The sequence below is a fragment of the Haliotis rubra genome, unplaced genomic scaffold, assembly GCF_003918875.1.
Source record: "Haliotis rubra isolate DU_JTF1 unplaced genomic scaffold, ASM391887v1 Scf1256, whole genome shotgun sequence".
Taxonomy (NCBI): Eukaryota; Metazoa; Mollusca; class Gastropoda; order Lepetellida; family Haliotidae; genus Haliotis; species Haliotis rubra.
Window position 1 is genome coordinate 190,121 of NW_025765177.1, and position 12,321 is coordinate 202,441.

At 41.5% G+C, this 12,321-nt stretch overlaps 1 protein-coding gene across 1 annotated transcript in view; it reads left to right on the top strand.

Annotated features, from left to right (window-relative positions):
* Positions 1-12,321, top strand: part of LOC124266423 (tubby-related protein 3-like) — a 67,236-nt gene that overhangs the window by 39,444 nt on the left and 15,471 nt on the right. Inside the window, 2 exon segments of the mRNA XM_046701232.1 lie at positions 3,804-3,843; positions 12,102-12,261. Of these exon segments, the coding sequence (XP_046557188.1) occupies positions 3,804-3,843; positions 12,102-12,261 (200 nt within the window).

A 12,321-nucleotide genomic window follows, 5' to 3' on the forward strand; every position in this document is an offset into this window, starting at 1 on the left:
TATGGCTTTCATGTATTTCTTGTGGGAACATTACGTTTTGGATTATAATTACCTCATTCCCTTAATCTACCAGTAAAAAATAAACTCCAAAAACGCTTCATATTCCTATAACTTGTAGGATTAGGCCATCCATGTATTTCCCTTTATCTATTTATCACTTCTAAACGTCATTTCAAAGCGATATTTCCACTTTGTTTATATTTAATATCATTCAGTAATCCAGTGGAAGGATGCATTTATAAGAAGGTTTATCTGATAATGATAAACTTTACCTATTTAACATGTTTAAGAATGTCTAGACTTTATGGTTATGAGTATTTTAGTCTCATCTAGGCTCCATCTCAGAGCATTTGTGTCTCCATCAGGTGGAAGAAAGTGGTAAACAGCCTTTGTCATCAAGGTCAGATGTAAAGGGATGTTGTCAGTCAGCCGGGTGGGCACAGTAGTACAGGTGCGTAGATTGCCCTAATTGTGTCCTAATTCACTCTAAAAATTACATGTTTGTCCAAGATTCACACTGGCCATACTACTTAACTACATTCAAGCAAACCACTGTTGCCATTCCTGGAAGGGTTGTTCATGTGACAATATTGAAGCTGACAGGTGCTACCAAGCCTTATCAGTTTTCATAACCTGATATAGCCTAACTGTCACTGAGACCAAGGGATGCCAGCACTGGTCAATATCACTGCTTATCACATATCACATGACTTCCAGAATAATGCTATATAGCCTGTTGGAGTTTATGCATAGACTTTAACTCTCAATGTTGGTTCTACTTATTATGTAGCTGGGAAGAACTGCAGAATTGCTGATGTGGCTTTACGCAACATTTACTCACTCACCCTAGTTATCATAAGCAGAGAGGACCTGGGTATAAGCATTTTATCTCAGATTGAGCTTTTGATTGTCTGTGAAATTTTTGTAGAGACTTGTAAATTTAGAATATGAAATTCTTCGTCTGTGAGTGTTACATTGTGTGTCTGGTTTATGTAACAACTGCATTCAGCCAGTGCTACCCCAGCCAACAGGCATCACTTTGTTGTATGTGTGACATGTTTGTACATCCACAGATATACACATGATACATGCACACATTTCATGTGATATAATTGCTGACAATGCTGTTTTGTACTTGCAGCCCCACCCCACAACTGAAGATGAGTGGGCCTCCAGGCAGGTGAGTACTGACACTTTTATATGGCAGGTGTTGAAGATAAAATTATTGTTTCGTTTGTACAGTGGATCATGTCAGATAAGTCTACAGGGTTCAGTATGCATAGTTGCTTTCCTTAGGTGTGCTTGTAGCCTGTGATAGTGGGTTTGAATCCAAGACTCGCCCTGATAATGTTTCTTGGTCGGCCCCATACCCATGCTCACGGGTTTTACCCCGATGTGGTGATCATCTTGGACCTGTGTTATCTCAGGCTTTCTCCCACATCTATCTGACACACCATGCATCACTGGTTATACCCTGATGTGGTGATCATCTTGGACCTGTGTTATCTCAGGCTTTCTCCCACATCTATCTGACACACCATGCATCACTGGTTATACCCTGATGTGGTGATCATCTTGGACCTGTGTTATCTCAGGCTTTCTCCCACATCTAGCTGACACACCATGTATCACTGGTTATACCCCGATGTGGTGATCATCTTGGACCTGTGTTATCTCAGGCTTTCTCCCACATCTAGCTGACACACCATGCATCACTGGTTATACCCTGATGTGGTGATCATCTTGCACCTGTGTTATCTCAGGCTTTCTCCCACATCTAGCTGACACACCATGTATCACTGGTTATACCCCGATGTGGTGATCATCTTGGACCTGTGTTATCTCAGGCTTTCTCCACATCTAGCTGACACACCATGCATCACTGGTTATACCCTGATGTGGTGATCATCTTGGACCTGTGTTATCTCAGGCTTTCTCCCACATCTAGCTGACACACCATGTATCACTGGTTATACCCCGATGTGGTGATCATCTTGGACCTGTGTTATCTCAGGCTTTCTCCCACATCTAGCTGACACACCATGCATCACTGGTTATACCCCGATGTGGTGATCATCTTGGACCTGTGTTATCTCAGGCTTTCTCCCACATCTAGCTGACACACCATGCATCACTGGTTATACCCTGATGTGGTGATCATCTTGCACCTGTGTTATCTCAGGCTTTCTCCCACATCTAGCTGACACACCATGTATCACGGGTTATACCCCGATGTGGTGATCATCTTGGACCTGTGTTATCTCAGGCTTTCTCCCACATCTATCTGACACACCATGCATCACTGGTTATACCCTGATGTGGTGATCATCTTGGACCTGTGTTATCTCAGGCTTTCTCCCACATCTAGCTGACACACCATGTATCACTGGTTATACCCCGATGTGGTGATCATCTTGGACCTGTGTTATCTCAGGCTTTCTCCCACATCTAGCTGACACACCATGCATCACTGGTTATACCCTGATGTGGTGATCATCTTGCACCTGTGTTATCTCAGGCTTTCTCCCACATCTAGCTGACACACCATGTATCACTGGTTATACCCCGATGTGGTGATCATCTTGGACCTGTGTTATCTCAGGCTTTCTCCCACATCTAGCTGACACACCATGCATCACTGGTTATACCCTGATGTGGTGATCATCTTGGACCTGTGTTATCTCAGGCTTTCTCCCACATCTATCTGACACACCATGTATCACTGGTTATACCCCGATGTGGTGATCATCTTGGACCTGTGTTATCTCAGGCTTTCTCCCACATCTAGCTGACACACCATGCATCACTGGTTATACCCAGATGTGGTGATCATCTTGGACCTGTATTATCTCAGGCTTTCTCCCACATCATGGGATTGTTACCTGTAAACTGCCAACTTGTTACATGTGTGATATATTCAGGTAATCATGACATTGTAACCTGTAAACTGCCACCTTGTTACATGTGTGATATATCCAGGTAATCATGGGATTGTTACCTGTAAACTGCCAACTTGTTACATGTGTGATATATTCAGGTAATCATGGGATTGTTACCTGTAAACTGCCACCTTGTTACATGTGTGATATATTCAGGTAATCATGGGATTGTTACCTGTAAACTGCCACCTTGTTACATGTGTGATATATCCAGGTAATCATGGGATTGTTACCTGTAAACTGCCAACTTGTTACATGTGTGATATATTCAGGTAATCATGGGATTGTTACCTGTAAACTGCCACCTTGTTACATGTGTGATATATTCAGGTAATCATGGGATTGTTACCTGTAAACTGCCACCTTGTTACATGTGTGATATATCCAGGTAATCATGGGATTGTTACCTGTAAACTGCCACCTTGTTACATGTGTGATATATTCAGGTAACCATGACATGGTAACCTGTCAATGACACCTTGTTTCAAGTGGGATATATCCAGGTAATCATGGGATTGTTACTTGCAAAGAGCCACCTTGTTACATGTGTGATATATTCAGGTAATCATGACATTGTAACCTGTCAATGACACCTTGTTACAGGTGTGATATATCCAGGTAATCATGACACTGTAACCTGTCAATGACACCTTGTTACAGGTATGATATATATCCAGGTAATCAGAACACTGTTACCTAGCTGTTTATCACTCTTAGTTTACACGAATTAAGGTGTGTAGTCACTAGTGTTTGTCTGAAAGTTAGTATTGCTTGTACCTGTAGTTGCTTTTAAGTAACTTTGTCTCAGTCTACCATCTTACATGTAAGAGTTTACCAAGTACTGAACCACATGTCTTGTTGCAGCATCAGCGACGACTATGCCTCCACCAAACTGGAGACACAGGTGAGCGGATTACTTTGACTTGCTCTGTAACATAATGTGCTTCCCTGAGAGACTTGAGGTAGTTCTGTAAACAATGTTGGTTTTTTAGGTTTTATGTTTAGTCTCTCCATGTGTTGTACACATCATGGAATTCACCTCGTTATTCTCGTATCTCGAATCTTGAATTCTTATAGTTGCAGTATCTTCTCATCACGTATTCAAAATACAACTTATCGACCAAAGGCTGTTTTTGTCATGGCTACGTGGTTATTCAGTATAAATAATTAAAGGAGAACAGATGACAAAATTTGTTTTGTAAGCATGCTGATGTTAAGTCATCACCAGGAGTAGAATAACGCAAGATGTAACATGACCTGTATTTAATGAGTCAGATTTAGAGGATTCGTCTATATTAATCTTTTTTACATTACTTTTACCCTTTTAAGAAATAAATGTCTCAAAATTATCTACAAAAACTTGTCAAAATCTTATGTATCATGCATAGTGATATATGTTTACCATTGCTTTGTACACCAAATATTCATTCGCTGAGAAGTATAGTTCCTCAGATTGTTTATAAAAATTACTTTAACTGAGTTTTGCAGAGTATTTTAAAATTTAATAACGGTAACAACAATGATCCTGTGTCATCTAATTATACATCCGGTATGATTTCACTGATACTCACTATATTCTTATGATCACTGCATCAGAGTTCATCTCATTATGTTATCGGGTACGTTTTAACTAATTCACCAGTAGGGGAATGTGTGCACTGCACAGCTGATTGCTATTTCTGGCGCTGTAGACGAGACAATTACACATGGTAATCTTAACCCTGCATATAAGACAATGCCAAGCAAAACCAAATTAGCACTGAATAGGTAAATTATCTTGTCTAAGTGATGTTTAATTGCAAATTTGATGTCTTTACTGACAAAGTCGTTCTCTCTTGTTTGTTTGTTCACGTGAAGTGATACGATGTTGTTTTCTTACACCCTGAAAAAAGGTTTGACGAAAGTGTAACCTATAGATAAGCCGACCCCCTTCTACAGACTGCTTTTTTCCGTCCTCAAACTTCAGCTTATCTATGGTAATATTCAGTAGTTTTCAAATCAAACTGTACTCTTAACCGAAAAGTCCCACTTCCAGTAATCTAATTTGCATATTTATGTCAATGAGGTATGAATTACCTGTGTTTATGTCATAAGCTTATGTCATAGTTAAATGCTTTAGTTAAATAATAAATCCACATTAAGTCTTATCTGTATTTTATATATAACATTAGATGTTACTACCCATGTTGTAATGTACCATTTAGGCATGGCCTGTGTTATTTTCATATTCAAATGCCTTACCTGTATCTCCCCCAGGAAATACATTATAGCTGTGTAACAAAAAGACAGCATTGTTCTTACGTTAAGGCAGCGAATGTGAGTGTTGAGACTGTGTAAGGTGTCTGTAATTTGCTGGCCGGCTATCGATTCTATTGCTGTTGCTACTTGTAAATCTCACCAGTTCTTCTGTAGCCTCACAAAAGCCTGATGACTGAATAGTTTCCTGCCTTATAAAATATCTGCTATGGTTCTGTGAGTGTTTGTGCGTGTTTATGTAATCAGCTGTAGGTATTGATTTCAGCACACAGATTGTTCCTCCATTCCCAGAGAGTATAATGCCACTATATTCAGCAGTTGTGCTCAGCTTCTGTTAATCAAATTCAACCAGTTTCTATAGCTATAGCAATCATCTAAGATTCAGGTAGCATTGTTGTTCAGAATGTTCTGGTATTTAGTTCTGCTTGGGTAGTTCAGGCTTGTCTGTTGTTGAGATGTTGCAGATAAAGCTGCATAAAATGCCCAGCCTTTGACCCAGTCAAAGACCTGCTGTACCTACTCACCTAAACTAATGCTAAATCTCTGAATATATAATTTTGATAGTAACAAACAAACCCATGTAAATTGAAAAGGAGCCCTGGTGAGTTTGGAGATTCAGAACCTGGGGAAATCTAGACTTGCTTCTTTGGGAGTTTATCATTGCAGGGAGGGCAGGCAGTAGGGAAAATAATGTGGTTCAGGGACTGTGAGACAGACTACTACTCACCCTAATACAAATGCTATAAATAATATAAGATTTCAATCATAAATGGGGTCTTCTCTTCCCAGTACTTTGATGAATCTAAAATGTATCCAATTTACCTGAGGTCATATTTCTCTTTTATTGACTTATATATGTGTATTAACATGATATTGACATAGTACCTGTACATCATCCATCTGTCTGTACATCACTGTTCTACATACAACATTGTAATCCTGGGAACCCCCCCCAAAATGCTATAAATACCAACAATGTCTTATTTTCTACCCATCACAACTGTCAGCAGACCCACCATATTTACACCAATGCAACATTACCAACAACATCCAGACTGTCACCATCATCATATACAATAAACTATGGTCATGATGAACACATCTATAACAAACTTGCAGATATGATGAACTAAGTGGGGTTCTTGGTCCTAGCCACATGCTCTATATTTTTGTGAAAATGTGTCAAGCAAACTAAAAGTAGCTGTCAATAGGAGGTTGTTATAACTGTAGGTTACTGAAGCTGGAATGTTAGAATTAGACAGCAACAACATTAACGATAAATCAAAGAGCATGGTTATGATCACATGCAGATTCTGTCCCCTCGTCATCCCCCATTGTCTGTCAATGAACATCAGTATGTTCGTCATGAGATTCATATTAATCATAATCTGTCCCCTCGTCATCCCCCATTGTCTGTCAATGAACATCAGTATGTTTGTCATGAGATGCAGATTCTGTCCCTCATCATCCCCCATTGTCTGTCAAAGAGCTTCAGTATGTTTGTCATGACATGCAGATTCTGTCCCCTCGTCATCCCCCATTGTCTGTCAAAGAGCTTCAGTATGTTTGTCACGAGATGCAGATTCTGTCCCTCGTCATCCCCCATTGTCTGTCAAAGAGCTTCAGTATGTTCCTCATGAGATGCAGATTCTGTCCCTCGTCATCCCCCATTGTCTGTCGAAGAGCTTCAGTATGTTCGTCATGAGATGCAGATTCTGTCCCCTCATCATCCCCCATTGTCTGTCAAAGAGCTTCAGTATGTTTGTCATGAGATGCAGATTCTGTCCCTCGTCATCCCCCATTGTCTGTCAAAGAGCTTCAGTATGTTCATCATGAGATGCAGATTCTGTCCCTCATCATCCCCATTGTCTGTCAAAGAGCTTCAGTATGTTTGTCATGACATGCAGATTCTGTCCTCGTCATCCCCATTGTCTGTCAAAGAGCTTCAGTATGTTTGTCATGACATGCAGATTCTGTCCCCTCATCATCCCCATTGTCTGTCAAAGAGCTTCAGTATGTTTGTCATGACATGCAGATTCTGTCCCCTCGTCATCCCCCATTGTCTGTCAAAGAGCTTCAGTATGTTCCTCATGAGATGCAGATTCTGTCCCTCGTCATCCCCCATTGTCTGTCAAAGAGCTTCAGTATGTTTGTCATGACATGCAGATTCTGTCCCCTCATCATCCCCCATTGTCTGTCAAAGAGCTTCAGTATGTTTGTCATGAGATGCAGATTCTGTCCCTCATCATCCCCCATTGTCTGTCAAAGAGCTTCAGTATGTTTGTCATGACATGCAGATTCTGTCCCTCGTCATCCCCCATTGTCTGTCAAAGAGCTTCAGTATGTTTGTCATGGCATGCAGATTCTGTCCCCTCATCATCCCCCATTGTCTGTCAAAGAGCTTCAGTATGTTCATCACGAGATGCAGATTCTGTCCCCTCGTCATCCCCCATTGTCTGTCAAAGAGCTTCAGTATGTTTGTCATGAGATGCAGATTCTGTCCCTCATCATCCCCCATTGTCTGTCAAAGAGCTTCAGTATGTTTGTCATGACATGCAGATTCTGTCCCTCATCATCCCCCATTGTCTGTCAAAGAACTTCAGTATGTTCATCACGAGATGCAGATTCTGTCCCTCATCATCCCCCATTGTCTGTCAAAGAGCTTCAGTATGTTTGTCATGAGATGCAGATTCTGTCCCTCATCATCCCCCATTGTCTGTCAAAGAGCTTCAGTATGTTTGTCATGACATGCAGATTCTGTCCCTCATCATCCCCCATTGTCTGTCAAAGAGCTTCAGTATGTTTGTCATGACATGCAGATTCTGTCCCTCGTCATCCCCCATTGTCTGTCAAAGAGCTTCAGTATGTTTGTCATGACATGCAGATTCTGTCCCTCATCATCCCCATTGTCTGTCAAAGAGCTTCAGTATGTTCATCATGAGATGCAGATTCTGTCCCTCGTCATCCCCCATTGTCTGTCAAAGAGCTTCAGTATGTTTGTCATGAGATGCAGATTCTGTCCCTCATCATCCCCCATTGTCTGTCAAAGAGCTTCAGTATGTTTGTCATGACATGCAGATTCTGTCCCCTCATCATCCCCCATTGTCTGTCAAAGAACTTCAGTATGTTCATCACGAGATGCAGATTCTGTCCCTCGATCATCCCCATTGTCTGTCAAAGAGCTTCAGTATGTTTGTCATGAGATGCAGATTCTGTCCCTCATCATCCCCCATTGTCTGTCAAAGAGCTTCAGTATGTTTGTCATGACATGCAGATTCTGTCCCCTCATCATCCCCCATTGTCTGTCAAAGAGCTTCAGTATGTTCATCACGAGATGCAGATTCTGTCCCCTCGTCATCCCCCATTGTCTGTCAAAGAGCTTCAGTATGTTTGTCATGAGATGCAGATTCTGTCCCTCATCATCCCCATTGTCTGTCAAAGAGCTTCAGTATGTTTGTCATGACATGCAGATTCTGTCCCTCATCATCCCCCATTGTCTGTCAAAGAGCTTCAGTATGTTCATCACGAGATGCAGATTCTGTCCCCTCGTCATCCCCCATTGTCTGTCAAAGAGCTTCAGTATGTTTGTCATGACATGCAGATTCTGTCCCTCGTCATCCCCCATTGTCTGTCAAAGAGCTTCAGTATGTTTGTCATGACATGCAGATTCTGTCCCCTCGTCATCCCCCATTGTCTGTCAATGAACATCAGTATGTTTGTCATGACATGCAGATTCTGTCCCCTCGTCATCCCCCATTGTCTGTCAAAGACCTTCAGTGTGTTCGTCATGACATGCAGATTCGACCCGTGAGGTCCGGGTTGGATTTGATCTTCAGTAACCCATGCTTGTCGTAAGAGGCGACTAACGGGATCGGGTGGTCAGGTTTGCTGGCTTGGTTGGCACATGTCATCGGTTCCCAATTGCTCAGATCGATGCTCATGCTGTTGATCACTGGATTGTTGTCAGTAGGTCATCATATGACTGAAATAATGTCCAAAAAAGAAATGTCACCTCACTCACTCATAAATCATCAGCAGACTACCTGAGAATGACTTCTGCACAATGGGTGACTGTGAATGGCAGCATGTCTTGATTCATGTTCTAACATGGGTGAATTAGTGAGGTTGGTTTTATGCTGCTTTTAGCAATATTCCAGCAGGGGACACCAGAAATGGGCCTACACATTACACCCATATGGGGAATCGAACCCGGGTCTTCTGCGTGATGAGCGAATGCATTAACCACTAGGCTACCCCACCCCCTGTTCTAACATTAGGATTCATATGCAGTAGACCAAGGTGCTTGGTATGTGTATGTGCTGTGTGAAGCCACTGTCTGTGTATGTATAAGTGATGTGTGCGCCGTCATTGCTCTGTCCTTGTGGAAATGTTAGTACAAAACAAGCCTGCCAGAAATAGTTAAATCTGTCACATCACTCATATAGCCCTCTGTCTGTCTCCTCGGCTGTCAAGAAGTAAGGAGATCATTAAAAGATTTTCTGTGGTGGTATCTTACTATTTTTAGTAGCAGTTGGTTGAATTGTGGTAGGAATGAGTGTAGACAGGCTAGTTATCAGGTAGGCATGAATTTTTAGTTGTAAAGTCATGGCTGATCTATGGTTTGATAGCTGTAGTTGATTGACGCTGTGGTTTGATAGCTGTAGTTGATTGTGTCTGTGGTTTACAGCTGTAGTTGGTTGTGGTTTTATAGCTGTAGTTGATTGTGGTTGTGGTTTGATAGCTGTAGTTGATTGTGGTTTGAGGGTTGATAGCTGTAGTTGGTTGAGGTTTGATAGCTGTAGTTGATTGTGGTTGTGGTTTGATAGCTGTAGTTGATTGTGGTTGAGGTTTGATAGCTGTAGTTGATTGTGTTGAGGGTTGATAGCTGGTGAGGGTTGATAGCTGTAGTTGATTGTGGTTGAGGTTTGATAGCTGTAGCTGATCGTGGTTGTGTTGTGTTGTAGCAGTATTTGTTTGTTGTTTAATGCTGCACTCAGCAATATTCCAGCTAAATAGTGTAAATAATCAAGTCTGGACCAGACAATCCAGTGATTAACAGCATGAGCTTCGATCTATGCAATGGGATATGATGACATGTGTCAACTAAATTGTAGCAATAGGTGAAATTGTTGGTGTCATGGTGTAGTTGCTGTCATGTAACTGTTGTTGCAATAGGTGAAGTTGCTGTCATGTAACTGTTGTTGCAGTAGGTGAAGTTGTTGTCATGTAACTGTTGTTGCAGTAGGTGTAGTTTCTGTGTCATGTAGCTGTTGCAGCAGTAGGTGAAGTTGGTGATGTAGTAGATGTGTTAATTTTGGAGTAGGTGTACAGATTGGAATGGCATGTTAGATTGTGTGGTGTGCTAGTTGTGCTACAGATTACACTGAAACCAAATGTTTTCCCCTTGACCTTAGTAACATTTTTGATATTTACCCTGAGTTAAACAGCTATGACATGTGCATGTCTACACAGTCTGGCAACAACAAATATAAAAACAATGGCCTCTTTAGCCAGTTCCTGTTCCAGGTCATCTCACTAAGGATAAGGGGTTAACTGACTACATTTGTCCACTGTCTATACATGCTCAGCTATGCTGGAATAGAGTGGCTATTACGAGTCTCCTCTGTTTCCCCTACTGACCAATCAGATTCCACCTGTCATACAATTGCTTTTGCTTCAAACAAAATGGCAGCGCCTTGCCAAGACAATCTGATCAGTAATCAAGATCCGTATTGTAATCAAACACGTCTAACTAAATAAGGTGAATCAGTTTACTCAAGCAACATGAAAAGATTTGGAAAGTACCAGTTGATTGTACTAATTCCGCAATCAATCCTGCAATCTGCACAGCAGTTTACAAACCAGATGTTGATTTATTTATGCGATTTTGTTGGACTATGCATACACTTATTAGTCAAGTTAAAACCTCTGAAATGTGAATCTAGTTCAGCAAGGTAGGAAGATGGCTCAAAGTACAGGTAGCTAACATAACGAAATGTCACCTCTTGGAAAAATCTGTGGTCACATGCAGTTTTTAAGTCATCATGTTAAACAATACGGTACTCGATTTTGTAAAGATTTAATTTTGCTAGATTTAATTACTGGATAGATGTGTTTTTAAAAATATAAAAATCTTCAACAAAATTTATCCAGTCCCATCAGTCAGATTTCTCATACTGCATTAGTCCGGAGAAGACTCTCTGTTCAAACAACTGATTCTGCTTGGTGCAGTAGAATCTACAGTAGCTCCAGGGCCCCGTTCCTCAAAGCGATTGTAGCGCTAAGGGACCGTTCATAATTTATGGCTGGGAGGGGTGATGATGATTTTAAGGGGGGGTCACCCATTTTGTTCTGGCGTGCTAGGGGGGCATCAATTTTGTACACACGTATAAGGGAGGTCATCAATTTTGTACATGACATGCAGCGGGGTCACTTATTTTGTGCATAAAATTTGGGGGGGGTTATTCACATTGTACAAGCTTCTCCATAAAAATCATCAAAACACCCCACACACCCCACACCCCAAGCCATAAATTATTAACAGTCCCTAATATGATCATAACTCCCATACTTTAACATAGACTGACAAAAGTCGTAGCGCTACGATCATTTTGAGGAACGGGGCCCAGACCTGATAAACCATGTATACTGCAAACCATTGCTTCATTGAAGTGCCAGTGTTGCCAACACGTTGACTACCCTTATAGTGTTTGTCCTGAAGTACCAGAGATCTTAGTGCTGTCTTACACCGGGTTGTTGTCCTGGGATCTGAGTACCTGTATGCTATATCAGCCTTGCTGGGCCACGCTTATTGGAATTTGGTCTTGGTCAATATGGGCTTTCAGAAAACAAAAAGGTGAGGCTTAATGAAATAGTTTAACTGAATTTTGTCTTGGACTGTTGCAGCGTCAAATCATCGAGAAGAACAACCGGCGGAAGAGACAGACACCCGGGATGATGCAGCCTAACGTCGACAGTCGACCATCGTCAGGCAGGAAAAACAGAGAGGAGTCCCGTCCACTTGTCAAAGACTCCACGCCCAAATCAACCACACCCACCAACTTTGGTATGTTAATGAAGGAGTGACTGTAGATATGTTAATGTAATCAATAGACTGTCAGGTATG